Below are 14552 nucleotides of genomic sequence, written 5' to 3'. Positions count from 1 at the left end.
CTCATAGGCCGGCAATGACGGGCCTTCGAACGCCTTCGAACGCCGGGCCACCGCCGCCGCCGCGACCGGTGCCGCGACCGGTGCCTCCGCCGCAGGCGATGCCTCCGCCACCGCCGGCCTATGAGAACTCCGCGAAGAAGCGGAAAAATGACCTCACTGCAACCGAATGGGCCATTTATAAGCGGTACGGCCTCTGCACTAAGTGCGGTCGCCAGGGACACCTCGCTAAGACGTGCGGGAAATGAAGTGCTGCCCAGCTGCCTAGTGGCCAGCAGGCTGGGATTGACCATGATGATGACGATTCGAGAATAGAAGGGCGTGTAGAATTTCTAGACAACACGTGCCAGCGAATGCGAATCGACCCGGCAATCATTGCGACAATTGAAAACAGAATTGGACGTAAGATTACGTTTGACGCTTGGGCTAGTGACGATGGCAACACGGCCGTCTGTAAATCCTTTGGATCAGAATCGCGTCAATTTCTGTCGCTCGATTGCTCCGGCCACACCTTATGGCTTAATCCGCCAGTTGACGGAGCGAACCCGTCCTGTAACCCCAAAATGTTAGCGCATAATAGCGGCGAGAGCCGACAGGTTACAGGACGGGTTCGCTCCGTCAAGGACTGGGCTCTGTTCTGAGCAAGGAGCGTCAGAAGCGTTGGCTTCTGGTATCTCTCTCACTGGGGTATCGTTGGTTTGATATCTAACCCAGGCTTCCTCCCGAGTAGGGTGCGTTGCCGCCCTCCTTGCGCATCATCGCCCGGTTGGGCGGCATGTGAGAAAGTCCTGCGTGTGTGTGTTGTATGTGCATGTATTACATCGCTGTGAGGCTGTCTGCAGCAGGATGCGTCACCTGGACGTTCCGGTGCACAACAAGCCCCAACATCTGACAAACCCAGCTGGTGCATCCAGCGAAAGCTGGACCAGAACGACAAGAAGGCACGGGGCGTTGTGGGCGGCACGGCCTGCATTAAATTGCGCAGTGCTGTGCGTAGTCTTGTCTCCATCTGTACCGGATCGTGCCGTATTTACGGTGCTGTCTGCATCCGGGCGCTGCCCGCTTGGGTTGGTGTGGTTGTAGTGAACGAAGTTCTGTATCTACACATGCACCATTTCACCCCGGACAAGAAAACTGCAAATGCATGTCTCTGTCCTTGGGCGGGTTTTCGTATATCCTCCTACCGCGCCACACATTGTCCCCCAGAACTGTGGCAGCCCTTGGCGAGCGGTCACTGCCGGTCAGCCGGTTATGCTCGATGATCACCGCGAGAGTCCCAGGAGGACGAGGCCACCTTCCTCGCGCACATTGGCGTCAAGGAGAATGGAGCGGACGACCCCATTGCCAATGGGACCCTGGCGCTGATGCACACTGGCGACAAGCGCACCGCGAGATGATTGTCAGTCAGCTCACGGCGTACAAGTCGACCCACACGCAGGGAATCGTTTTGGTTGTGGCCCCCTGCATCCGATCAAAACCGGCCCGCACCTCTGCGCCTCGGTGCAGTTCGGGGGGAGACCCCCGGCGAGTACGCGCATCAGGCACTTAGTCCCTGGCGGCAAGGACACGAAGAGCGTCAGTGGCGTGCTGAGCCCACCACCTTAGACCTTGTCTGGTCAACAGGCGCACCCTACGCTTGAAGCCGGGATGGCTCCCTCTCCTCAGGGAGGTGGGGAGGCCTGCCGGGTGCCCTCCTCAAGCTGCAGCTTGCTTAATCGCCGATACGCTTCCCATGCAGATTGTGTGGTGGACGCACCCGCTGGTGTGCTGCCAGCTTTGCAGGGCCCAGCTTCCAGCGCCACCTCGTCCCTTACACCCCAGCCCCTGACTGGCGCTCAGTGGGTAACGACCCGTACTTCGTTCAATTAGCCACGGCGCTCGCCGGCTCAAATGTCTGGTTCTACGACCCGAGGATGAAACCACTCGTCGGCTACTGGCAACATCGTTGTGCAGCTGGCTCATAGACAGTGTGTCACGGCTTTCACGGGACTCCATTGGCTCGCAGGAGCCGTCGTGACCCATGTGCATAGGTAGTTTATGGGGTTGGCAGACCGGCGTGCGCTGCATCTGCACAACATGTAGCCATGTTACCACATGAGATGAATTACACAAAATGAATCACCCCTGTCGTACAAGTGTCACCTTGGATCGGAACCCTTGGGGCCCGCAACCAGGCGGTCAAGTTACAAAGTCCGCTATAACCCGCTGTGATCCCAAGTCCGCGGGCCGATGCCCCGCACCTGCCCTTGCACCCCTTCCACCCAACTTGTAACGGAGGCGACCACCCCAAGCTCCCGGCCGCCTAGCCGCGCGCCCCTCCTCCAAACGCCGCCGTGGGCCGCGTCTTCTTCACGCTGCCTGGCCGGTGCACCACGCCCGTGGTCTTCTGCAACAGCATCTGCTGAGCGTTGTAATAAGCCATCGCCTGTGGGCTGGACAGCTCCTCCCCTGATGGAGCTACCAAACTGCTCAGCGGCACCTTGCCGCCACCGGCCCGCGGCTTCATCCTGACAGCGGCGGCGGCGGCAGCACCAGCACCGCGGCTACTGCCAGCTGAAACGGAAGAGCCGCTGGGGGATGGCGGCGCCATGGCTGTTCTCCCCGCAGTTGTGGTGCCAGCTGTGGCCTCCAGGGGTTGCGGTGGAGGGTAGCGGGCGCCGGCTGCCCTGGCAGAGGCGACGGGTCCCGTCGACGCCATGGCGGCAGAGGGTTGCAGCGGGGAGGGCCCACAGCGCGGTGAACTGGACGCGTCATCGTCACCCCCGTCGTCCGCCGGCGGTCTGCCGTACGTGCTCTCGTACCACTCGGCGAACTCCAGGAGCAGCTCCTTATTGCACTGCTCCACCAGGCCCTGTTATGGGGGTTGTTTTTCAGAAGGGAACATATCGCTAATACTGCCAAAACGCAGTGCGGCAAACAGTGTGGAAGTGCACCACCTGCATGTGAGAGTGTTTGAGGGGCAAGGGGGAGAGAGAGGGCAAGGAGGAGGGCAGCACACAGCACACCACGGCACATGCTATGCGTCCCAAGTACCGCACACAGCACATGCATTGAAACCCAACGACGAGCACCTGTGGAAAACTATCAACACGCGTGTGGCGTCCGGGACATCCCAAACACAAAAACCTCACAGGGTTTGCCTCCTATCAATGTCAACACGCCAACCCACTTTACCTGGGTGTAGTCGACCTCGCTCTTGATGATTTGAAGCTCGTTGAAGTTCTCCTTATACGACACTTTGAGCTCCTTAATCCGCATCAAGATGTCGTACTCCTCCGCATCTAATACCTTCAGGAGCAAGCATCAGGCAAACCGCAACAGGCCGCCTTGGCTCTCCTATCATCGACCCCGCCAGAAGGTGTTTGAGAACCTATACCTGCCTAAAGACCCGCAAGCTAAAAGGAAAATGGAAGCGCCTCGTCCATACAAACCAAGAAACTGCTATGAAGCATGACAACACCAGCTGCCATAAGGTTCTACATTCTACGGCCACCACATTGCGCGATTGCCAAGCATATTGAACAAGCGGACGCGTCTAGGCAGCCCGGGGGATGCCCTCCCACTAGCTAGCCACCTCAACCCCTCTTTCCAGCCCCCTCCCCCACCTGCGACCCTTCGCCCCGCTGCTGCACCCGCTGCCGCTTCAGCTCCTCTTCCCGCGTCTTGAGTGAGTCCAACTCCCTCTTCGCCGCATTGACCGCTAGCCCCAGTTCCTTCGCCCGCGTGCGACTAGTCTTGAGCTTGGCGCGGTTGTCAGCCAGCAACCGGGCCTTAAGAGCACCGGGACCCGCCTTGTAGTCCTCCAGAGCGGTCAGCCTGGGCAGCCAGCAGCAGCAGCAGCCGCAGTAGCCGTTCCGGTGGCAACAGTTGTAGCAGTAGCAGCGCACCAGAGCGCTTGCCGCTATTATTCCAATTCCTCCTACCCAATCACCTACAAGTTGTCCACCATAAGACCCACCTGTCCGGTGCCACTATCCCTGACGTGACAGCTCCCGCCCCGGTGCTGCTGGTTCCCGCCCCTTGCTGGCTCAGCAGTCGTTCTGCCAGGCTGGCGGCGCCGCTGCCGTCCTCAACGCCGCCCATGGTACTGGGCCGGAAATCATCCGGGGCCACGCCCGCATTCCCCGGTCGTTCCGCTCTGACTAGTCCTGGACCATTCAGGATGCCCCCGGCCCCGCCGTGGCCGCCGCCGTAGCCATTACCACTGGGTTGCCTGGCCGCTGCGGCTGCGACTCCGGTGCTACTGCCCGCGGAGGATGGCCGGCGGATCTGCACAAGCGCCGCCGTTGCAGAAGGCGCAGCTGACGTGGAGGCGCTGGTGGCGGCGCCAGCACCAGCGCCGCCAGGCTCCATGCTCGGCGCCGCCGCCCGAGGCGGTGCGCCTCGCAGCGCTTCCCGATAGAGGTGCTGCGGTGAATGGGTGGTGGGGCCGGGTGGAGAGGAGAGAGGGCTGCAGGCTAGGGGGTTTCGGCAGTGCTACAGCGCCCGCCGAGGAATGCGTCCACGGGTTTGAAGAACCAACAGCTCAACGGTAATATGCAGAAACACATGCAACGACTCGCATGACAAAGCGAGGCGCCCATTCCTCTGCCCCGCCGCGCTCCTTGCTGCCCTTAACTTACATTGACACATAGAAGGCAGACCGGTGATTCCGGGAAACCACACTGCTCACCCGGTCTTTCCAACCCAGGCCCCCCCCTGCGGCCCCTACCCTGCACGCCAGAAGGATCTCCCGCATGTGCCGCAAGCTGTGCAGCTCCAGCGGGTCGATGCTCTCCACGCCGCCTGGCCCAGCGCCGCCAGCGTCACCGCCATCCGCCATCAGGAAGTCCAGCACGCGAGAACGCAACTCGCCGCGCTGTGCCGCATTGTACGGCGTGTACTGCATTCCGGAGCGCATGGCCATTGCGTCGTGCATGGCCAGCTCCTGCTGCAGCTCGGCCACCTGCCTAGTAAGGGGAAAGAAGGGGGGGGGGAAGTGCAGGAGGCGAGGTAGGAGGCGAGCACCAGCACCGGGCCGGGGCGGGATGGAAAGGATGAAGACAGAAAACATGCATGGCACGCAAAGCATGCAAAGGTGCAGCAGGTGCCGTCTTCGTGTGGTACCTTGCTTGGGTCCGGTACTGTATCCAGAACACCCCGCAAAGCTCCAACCAACCAACCAACCAACTAACCAACCCGGCTCCTCAAGAGGCACCCTCGCACAGACAGACAGACAGACAGACACGCGCTTTGCGCGCACCTTTCCAGCTGCCGCACCCGTGCGCTGCTGTCCTGCACCACATTGGCGCTAATCTCGCAGGTGACCCGCATCATGCGCTGCGCAAAGCGACATGTGCTCACTGTCTCGTCCGTCTGCGCCACGTCGGACCACACGTTGGCCACCAGTACCGTACGGCAGTTACCGCCGAGGCTGTTCTTAAGCACGTGAGTCAGCTTGCAAGACCTGAGGCCATGTCAGCAAGGGAGCGCAACAATTACGCGTCAAAGCATCCCTCTCAACCTTTCCAACCGCGTTTTGCACCATCCATGGTGCACCTATCCATACCCCTCGACTCTCCCACGTCCATCACCCACCCAGTCCGCACAGCCGAAGCCAACCCTACCTGAATGGCACGTGGTCCCGGTTCTTGTCCCCAAGGCCCAGAATGACCTGCTCCAGGATGCTGAGGCTCTTGTTGATGTGCCCCGCCTCCCGCAGCACCAGCCCCTCGCTCTTTGTCTTGGACACACGCTCACTGCCAGCCAGGTCCACCAACGCCACCCGGGAGAGCAGCACATCACCGCCAGCCTGTGCGGGTGAGTGGCGAGGAGCAGGGGTGAAGGAAGGGAGGTGGAAGGGATCAGGCGGGGAATTAGGTGGTGTTGGGAGGGGGTCGGGATAAAGGACTGGGGTAAACCCGCTGGCCATAGCGCCGGACCGGCAGCTGTGCGTTGCGGCACACGAGGATGTGTCTCGGGGGGCTCCGGTGGAGTCAGGGTAAGGGCGGGTTTTGGACCGTGCCAGCAGGGCATTCGTTTTCGCGTCCAGGGGCCGACGGGTATTAGCAGTGCCCTCAGGGATCAGGGAGGGCGGGTAAGCTGGTAAAGGAGCCGAAGGGCATATCGGCAATGCACGGCGTTTATGGCACCCACCGGCGACGCCATCTACCCAGCTGCGTGCCCAGCCCCACCAACAGCTCTACCTATTCTACAACTACATTAGCAACAACGGTAGCAACACCGTGGACAAGCAAAACAGTGTACCCTCGCTCGACTTTTAGCCGGCATGCGTGCATCCTTCCGCTATCCTCTTTACGGGGCACTTGTAACCGAACGGACTCGAACCCGGACCCGTTGCCCCCCTGTGGCTGGACCCACCTCCCCCAGCGGCCTCAGCTCAATCATGATGGTGAAGATGGAGTGTGAACGCGAGGACTCCCGGTTGAGCTGGTGCTCCCCAATCACCCTGTTGGTTTCGCCCTGTGGAAGGTGGGAGAGCGAGAGAAGCGGCCGGGGCAGCCGGTCGGATCCTCTGCTGCGGTGCACTACCAGACGGAGTTACCCCGCACACGGTACGGCAGGTCCTCCCAAACAAGAGGGGGACAATCTCCGACAACGACAACGACGACGACGACGACGACGGGACAAACCCATCGGCCTCGGGGCACACACCCGCAGCGTCCCCGGGTTGCGTTGCTCTCGCAACGCGACGCTGCGACCCGTGCCTTCTCTTCCTCCCTCCCTCTCTTTCTCTCTTCTGTCCGTCTTTGACTTCCAGCACCATGATCTCTATGTCTAAAGCGCCGCTGGAAGGACACCACCGCAGGAAGGAAGGGGGCCACCACGGCAGATGATACCCCCACCTGCATGTCGCCCCTCCTCCTTCTCCCCCCCACACACAGTTCTTACGCACCTCAAACAGCAGCGCGAGTGCCTCCGCTTCCGAAGTGACCACAGCCGTTCGCAACCCGGACACCGTCACCACCCCCCGGCTGCTCTCGTAGATGCTGATCTCATGAGGTTGTGTCGTAATGTCCAACAAATCGTACAGCGCCTCGTTGTAGATCTGCCCGCGGGGAATAGATTTAGATTGTGCAGGGTGGAAGGGACCAGGGGAGATCGACGGGCGCGGTCTGGGCAGGTAGCCGATGCCGTACAGCTCCACATGGACTACCGTACGCTCAACCCGGGAACACAGGTGAAGCCCTTAAGCGGGAGTTATTAACGGTGGCGCTGCAAGACGAATCCTGTTGTGCGCGCCCCAACCTTTTTTTCTGCCGCGGGACAAGAAACACACAGCCACGCAAAAATACATCGAGCCGCTGCCTCATGCTGTGCGCTGTGGAAGCCAAGCCGTCACGCTCTGTTGCTTGTCTCTGTGCAGCGTCGCTCACCCCGCTCGGCACGCACCCATCACACCCGGAGAGCCCCACTCCAGTGCCATCCCGCGTACCCCCCCAACCCTTGTCTCAAGACTCAAGACTCCATCTCCCCATCCAGTCCCCATCACAGATCCGTAGCTTCTTGCCCATTCATTTTCCCACATGCAACCAGCAGATACCTCCAGGTACTGGATGCTGATCTTGGCCTCCCTGTCTGGCATGGACTTGACCTCGGAGAACACATGCCCCAGCGCACGCGGGATGATGCCACGCTGCTTGTAGCTCTGCTTGCCGCCGCTCATGGTGAAGGTCTTGCCCGCACCTGCGGACACATGCGCACGCGGAAATCGGCGGAGTACGTGAAGTGGTGGGTGACGCGAGGTGTTGGGTGACGTGAAGTGGTGGGTGACGCGAGGTGGTGGGTGACGTGAAGTGGTGGGTGACGTGAAGTGGTGGGTGACGCGAGGTGGTGGGTGACGTGAAGTGGTGGGTGACGTGAAGTGGTGGGTGACGCGAGGTTAAAGCCAGTTCGCGTCAGCCATGGGAGCACCAGTGGATCCGGCATTGTGCTGGCGGCGCCCAGCCCAGCATGGGGGGCCGATACTGGGGCGACGTAGCTGCTGTTATCGGCATGGGTGTATGGACGGTGTGCTCCACGGGTCGGGCTCTCATTGTTGCATGGGAAGGAGGTCGCAGCGCGCCGGCGAAGAGCACAGCTCTGCGGCTTCGCCGCCGCTGCATTACTGTTCCTGTTTTCCCTTCAGGCTTTGCCTGGGGCCTAGGCCGGAGCTCCGTACTCGAGTGTCGCGGCACGACGGAGGCATCCGAATGCCCCGGCACTCCAGCGCTAGCTAGGGGGAGTGCGGAGGGAAGTACCCACCTGTTTGACCGTAGCACATGATGGTGCCATTGTAGCCCTCCAGTGCGCTGCGTACCACCTCCGAGGCGGCCGCCTACGGGGCCGGCAGTATGCAATCGTGGAAAACATGTCTACATCAGCAAGCGCTGACAGCGACGTCGTACGCCAAGAGCAGGGCACCAGCCGCATCTTAGCTCAAGAGCTACGGCTTAGGAAGTAATAACCGCCCCACGAGGACATGGGACCCGGCAATCAGAGCACCTAGGTTCTTCCGCACCTCGTAAACCTCCTCTTGCGATGCGGACGCCAGAACATTGTCGAACTTGAACTGCGAGCAAAGGACAGCGTGTTCTCGTTTACATTATGCATCTGTTAGCAGCGCTGTACAGCACAATTTGTCCTGGTTGATGATGAAACACGTGGTGACCGACGCAGGCTCAGCAGAAGAACATCCCTATAAGGAGCTTACTGACACCCCGTGCGCAGAGAGAGAGAGAGAGAGAGAGGGGGAGACCTGAAGATGTAGGTTCCCCAAGACCTATCCCCTGGCTCATATCCTGACTGGGCAACAGAATCCACGCTCGCGTGCCACCTGTGGCAACCCAGCCTAAAACCTAACCCATCTGTTGCAACCCGGCCTTGCGTACCTGGTAACTTTGCGATGCTGGCTGTAATCCGCCGGGACGACCTTCTATGACCTTTTGTTGCACAATGGAGATACCCTGCCGCGCACATGAACGCCATCCAAGAGATACAGCTCGGCCGCGGCCCTTGGGACGGACTAAGCGTATTTTCCCCAGCAATTTGAAGAACCGCACCAACCTTCTTGTCTTGGAGAAACGTAATTCCTGTTGCCCCATCCGACGGGCGTGCACGTAACACCACGCGAACCGCGGACGAAGTCATCCAAGTGAGACAACAGAATTCCTAACTCCTTATATGACAGAAACGCCGATTACGGTCTATATCTTGTTAGAAAACCTTTCCATCAATAAATCCTGTGCAGACAAGTCAACCGCGGTCAAGCTCCGTTAACCGATAGTCCTGCAATCCTCATTATTATTGCCGGCTAATCCTTCCTTCAGTGTCACACATTTTTATGAATATGAAAATTATCCAGTGTACAATTTAGTCTGCGCATGGTTACAAGATAGATCAGTGCAATATGTAAGCCGAGATGTTGTTGTAAAGGACAGATTGAGATGGGAAGCTGTAGGAATCTTCATACTTCATGTCAAGTATGGCGGATGCGAGGACGGGTGTGCCAATAAGCACTAGGTACGGCGCAATTACCGGTTGCAAGTTTGCGTAGTTTGGTACTTGTTATCACGGTAACGGATTGCCATGCACTCACTCAGCTGGTACTCGATAAATCGAATACCGTTGAGTATACAGAAGTGAACCACGGGTCAGCACAGTTTTGTAAAGGGTCGGTTTTGCTCTCGGGCACGCAGCTCGTGCGGATTGTGTAACAATGCTGCCGTGGAGGTATGTGATGTATATATATGTATATATACATATATATTCTTAGAATCTTGCTCGGGCAGTGTGTCAGTAAAGGCAGTATCGCAGTAAACGCTGATGCATTAGCTGAAATGCTACAACTTCCTAATTGTCGCATTATCTGGCGCTACGCAACAAGACAAACGACTTCCACACTCGATGCTATGCTATAGCTGCCAGCTGCGGCACATTTGCAACGAGTCCCAGTCCTCCTATGCTGCAAGGACCAGGGTCAGTTGAAGACATTAACAAAAAACTCAGTAACAACTCTCCTCGGATGTGTCAGTCAACAGTATGATCATGCCCTATGCGCACAGCCAGTAGAAAGTCTATCCACTTTGTACTCCGGACCGGCAGTTGTGCACGAATTTCACTCCCAACACGTACCTCCCCATAACCCATACCCACCACTGCCAATCGCCATGATTAACTCGGGCGATGACACCACATTACGGCGCGGTCAGAAGTCCCGCTCGGGGACATTGTGAACCCCCTGGTGAGCCTGATTGATCCTGGATCGCATCCTGTGCTCATTGAAACCCACAACGCCCCTAGGCTGTGTAGAAAGCCGCGCCATGGCCATAAGCCCTTCAACTGATCACAAAACACAATATCTTTCATCTCCTCCACCCGCTAGTTAATGCACGTTAAAGTAAGCCGCCAGCTCCGTCATAATTTAGTTTTAGTCAAGGGTGCCCAACGCTCTGTGCGCGATGCCGCAGCTCAGACAGGCAACCCGATGAATTCGAATCAAAATGCCAAACCCACTCCAACAGTAGCTAAACCCTGCATGCAGAGCACTCCCCAGCAGCTCCAGCACACTGAACTGGCACTGCATCGCGCCTTAGCCTCGCAACAATCCTGCACCCAACCCGTCTCCGGCTGCAAGCCAGTTCATTTGTGTTAACGGCGCGGAGATGGGCCCGACAAAAGTGGCTTGGATTCCACGTCGTTGGATGCTCGCGGTGCTGTTTGCTGCCTTGCACCCTGCGCAGAAAAATGACCCGAGTTAAATGAACATTGCACAGTCGGCTTGCGAAAAATGCCATATGCAAGGCGGACTACCCTTCGACCAGCCGACGTACCTGAAGCTTCTGGTAGTTGTACCAACAGACTCCCAAGAAAGCCACACCGTACCCGCACAGCTGAAGGGCTCCAACCGGCGACCTGGCGACCGATACCACGCGATTGGCACAGCATGGTCAACTTACACTACACCTAAATTGACCATTGGCAGACACGCAGTGACCCGAACGCTACGCCCCGCGGCGACAGGCCCCCAATCACCATCATTTCTTCGCCTTTTTCCTGCGCGCCATGGCTTTGTGGCCATCTAGCCATCTAGTCGTGCCATTTCCCCAGGCGCGTCCAATGAGGAGAGTCTATACATGCCCGGAACGTGTTGCATCCCAAAGCTTCTCATACGTACTTGTACAGCATCACCGAAAGCGCAATGAGTAGCCAATCCTTTATGACACCAGCAATGTTCATGGTAAGTGCTGAGCTCCTTCCAATCAGCAAGAAGACGGACATGTTAAGAGCTGCGCAGGCATCGAGAAAAATACAACGGCAACCGCGTGCGAAGGTTAGCGCCAATCACGAAAACGGCGGTCAGATAACCTAATAACCTGACAGTCACCACAGACGCAGCCACCTAGCCGGACCTCTTGGGGCAAGGTTTCGCACTCCTCATTTCCTGAAACGTGGAAACACAGGTCTTTCGCACGTAAAGCACTCACCAAAGGCGCTCACAGCGCTCAGCAGCAACCAGCCGCCAGGGAGGCGCCAGCCGTCTGAGTGCAGCATTTTGGGCAACTCAATGAACGTGAATGGGAAACACAAGAAGACGAAGCACGCCGGCGCGATGTAGTAGAGCGTGGTTACAGGGTTGAGCTTAATGCCACGAGCCTGCAGCCAAGCGGAAATACAAATGCCTTAGTGAAGACCTAACGCCCAAAACTAATCCACGCGTGCATGAGCAACCAGACGTTATTATTTAGGCCCAACCCTAGCAGTGACGGAAGGCCGTTGAGAACGTGATTTCCATGGCTGTGCACTGGCCCATGCCCTCCAGAAGTACTATACCTGCAGCAGCAGCTGAATTAAGCAGAGCCGGAATGACTCGGTTATAATGGAGCCCGATTGGAAGATCACACCAATCAGATCAAAATTCAACTCGCCTGCAACGACGCAGAGACCAGAGGGTGGGGCCACAGTTGCTAGGAGCGTGCGCCCAAGGGTTCAGCATGATAAGAGAAGAACACGAGGTCCACACACAAACCTCTTAAGCAGATGCAGGGTTCGCCTAAATCAGAGCCAAACCTTCGCTCTATGTTTGCCCAATCAGGTCGGCGCTTACCGTACGATGCCGTTGCCACCCCCACTGCCACGACGACCATGTTGAGAGCATACAGAACCGAATACTTCTCTGTGCCTAATAGAACGCCGACCAGGAAGACTGTCACTGGCATGGTCGCCTGCCAAAATGTTGGGGATAAAGCGAAGGTTTGGGGTAAAAACACATCATGTATGGCAGGAAAGTCGAGGAGCTCAGGTGCGATGACTGGTACCTTAAGCATTTGAATAAACGCGACTGAAAGGTACAAGTACGCAGCATTTCCAAGCCAAAGGGTTCCGGAGAAGAGGGCTGCGATGGGGATGACGTTCCTGCAACGGACGATGGTGTAAGCCAAAGTGGTTTAGCATACGGTTGTGCACATAGGGGACGACGTCTCTGTCCTTACTTCAGGTAAGTCGTTGAGTCCATATGCACGGTGTCGACAAAACCCGCTTTAATGATGAGAAATGCCAGCGCTGAGCAGAAAGCCATGTGAGTAAGCGTAAGAGCTATTGGAAAGGGGAAGTCCGCATACGTCAGCACGTATTTGTTAACCATGATCACCAGAGCTGAGAGAAAGATCCATAGGATTATGTAACTGCAGGCAGTCAAGTTTCCACCCGTCAGCATCAGCACCGATCACCCAGTTGCCACAGAGCCGACCATGCCTGTAGGTTATGCCCGCCTGTAGCCAGAATTCCCGAGAGCTTGCTTTATCTTGTTCACTTGTTGCCATGGTGTATCACGCTGGTCCTCAACACCTATCAGTAAGGGGTGGTCTATTAGCCCTCAATTTTACAAAGAACCTCCACTAAGTGAAAACGATTTTAACGTGAGAAATATATCGCAGGACAGAAACCGTGTAGGCCTGCAAGGTGCAATACTTCTGCAGCGTCCGTACTGCATGGTTGCATGAAAACTAAAATCCCACACTCAATCATCGATGTCCCAATTGGATGCATCAATGCCTTTTCATAATTAACGATACAGCCTGACAAGCGTTTTCATGTTAAGGTTGCCTCGTCTTGGAAGTAGTTAGCAACAGTCACAGTTATGCCCATATCCTGTTAAGCATAAAAATCAGTACCAGGTTGTGGAGATTCCATCATTTTCAGCAGCAAATCAGCACTCCGCACGTAAATGGGTACCAAAAGAGTGCGGATTTGCGGTGAGGACGAGTAACAATCTTTCGGTACTGGCAGTATTGCCTTTCATTTTATGTCACCTTACATTGTGGCTTCCGAAAACGTCCGCCAGCGATTTTGTAAAGCTACAGACCGGTCAACCTTCCCGTTTCGTCCCTGGCAAGGCTCAGCCTGTATAAGGCAGGGGTAGAGTAGAAGGCCATGGCCCAATTGTGTGATCCCGTTAGCTACGAAAGAAAGGATGCGCTTCAGCCATGTGCGCAACGGAGCCTGACAGAAAAGAGAAAACATTTCCAGAAGTGCTCCCACCGAAGGGCAGTGCTCACCACAGCAATAATACCTCCTATCATTTGCTCATGGGGTAAAACGTTAACGCGATGCAGCTTCGCAATAGACCGGCTGTCGCTCAGTATTCTGTCGCATGAAACTTAAACCTCAATCCACCAGTGGCATCTCTCACGCCCCCTCCTACTCAATGCCCGTGCAAAAACCCCGAACACGCCACGGCATCTTTTCAACTCGACATGGACAGCCTACCCGAACAGCCTTACAGAAGCGCAACAAACTGCTGCACAGACTTTCGGGACAAGTGCATGCCAGATCGCGAAGTACTTTTGACGGCTATAACGTTCCTTGCAAAACACCCTTCTCCCATCGGTACCCTTCACATCAATGGCTCAGTTTATAAACTCACCAGCACCAGCACTGGGGCCTTTTCCCAACCCCATAAAATTATCCCATAAAATTATCTAAAAAAGCAAATAATATCGCCGCCTTTACCCAACAAAGTACGGTACATACAAAACCTGGTCCCACAAATCCCCATTCTAGCCGGCCAATCACTCCACGCCGACAGCTGCATCTCTCCAAGAGTACCTGCCCCCCTCCACCCCCATGGCCCTCAACTTCACAGCGCGCCCTTCACATTCAGCCTGCCAACTAATACTTTAGATCGTACTGAGCTCAAACCACTGCCGCAGCAGATCCGCCAGTGTTGCTGGCAGCGATGCAATGTCCCGCAGTACGATGTAGTAAGGAAACGGAAAGCTATCCAGGTACTTGGTAAAGACAGGCTTGCCGGCCGTGAAGCTGACGCTCTGCATGTCCAGCAGGCTATTAGTGGGGTTGTCCAACACGATGAAAGCCAGGCACACGCCCCGCTTGGCGGCGGCCTCCCGCACGGCCGCGTGCAGCGACTCTTTCTCGTGGAAGCGACCGTCCGCCAGAATCAGCACCAGCTGCGCCAAGTCTTGAGTGCCTTTGCTCCAATTTGGGGAGGGGGGAAAGGGGGATGGACAGAAGGAAATAAGGTTCAGCCAAGGGCGGGCGGCAGGGAGCGGCGAGGT

General features: G+C 56.9%; 4 protein-coding genes across 4 annotated transcripts in view; 1 reads left to right on the top strand and 3 right to left on the bottom strand.

Moving 5' to 3' along the window:
- The window catches only part of VOLCADRAFT_106226 (uncharacterized protein), a gene marked incomplete at both ends in the record, with an annotated part of 1267 nt that extends 1022 nt beyond the window's left edge, over positions 1–245 (top strand). Inside the window, one exon of the mRNA XM_002954077.1 lies at positions 96–245. Coding sequence (XP_002954123.1) covers positions 96–245 — 150 coding nt within the window. The remainder of the gene's footprint in view (positions 1–95) is intronic.
- Positions 246–2086: 1841 nt separating this feature from the next.
- VOLCADRAFT_76107 (Kif9 kinesin) lies at positions 2087–8548 on the bottom strand. Its single transcript, XM_002954002.1, has 13 exons — positions 8498–8548; positions 8242–8314; positions 7541–7683; positions 6893–7045; positions 6358–6459; positions 5604–5788; positions 5240–5443; positions 4658–4946; positions 4086–4266; positions 3944–3968; positions 3603–3813; positions 3172–3285; positions 2087–2848 (listed from the first exon to the last, which is right to left on the bottom strand). Exons 2-13 carry the CDS (start codon positions 8258–8260, stop codon positions 2300–2302), a joined length of 2175 nt encoding a protein of 724 aa, XP_002954048.1. The 5' UTR covers positions 8261–8314; positions 8498–8548; the 3' UTR covers positions 2087–2299.
- Positions 8549–10784: 2236 nt separating this feature from the next.
- Positions 10785–12902, bottom strand: mot21 (uncharacterized protein; the record flags this gene model as incomplete). The annotated part of the gene is made up of 8 exons (XM_002954001.1): positions 12730–12902; positions 12468–12659; positions 12294–12390; positions 12083–12200; positions 11809–11903; positions 11463–11631; positions 11153–11264; positions 10785–10890 (listed from the first exon to the last, which is right to left on the bottom strand). The coding sequence occupies exons 1-8, from the start codon at positions 12795–12797 to the stop codon at positions 10785–10787; spliced, it is 957 nt and encodes a 318-aa protein (XP_002954047.1). The 5' UTR covers positions 12798–12902.
- Positions 12903–14164: 1262 nt separating this feature from the next.
- Positions 14165–14552, bottom strand: part of VOLCADRAFT_121252 (uncharacterized protein) — a gene marked incomplete at both ends in the record, with an annotated part of 34779 nt that continues 34391 nt past the window's right edge. Inside the window, one exon of the mRNA XM_002954000.1 lies at positions 14165–14464. Coding sequence (XP_002954046.1) covers positions 14166–14464 — 299 coding nt within the window. The remainder of the gene's footprint in view (positions 14465–14552) is intronic.

Source organism: Volvox carteri (genome assembly GCF_000143455.1).
Source record: "Volvox carteri f. nagariensis unplaced genomic scaffold VOLCAscaffold_40, whole genome shotgun sequence".
NCBI lineage: Eukaryota > Viridiplantae > Chlorophyta > Chlorophyceae > Chlamydomonadales > Volvocaceae > Volvox > Volvox carteri.
This window is presented reverse-complemented; position numbering and strand designations above follow the sequence as displayed.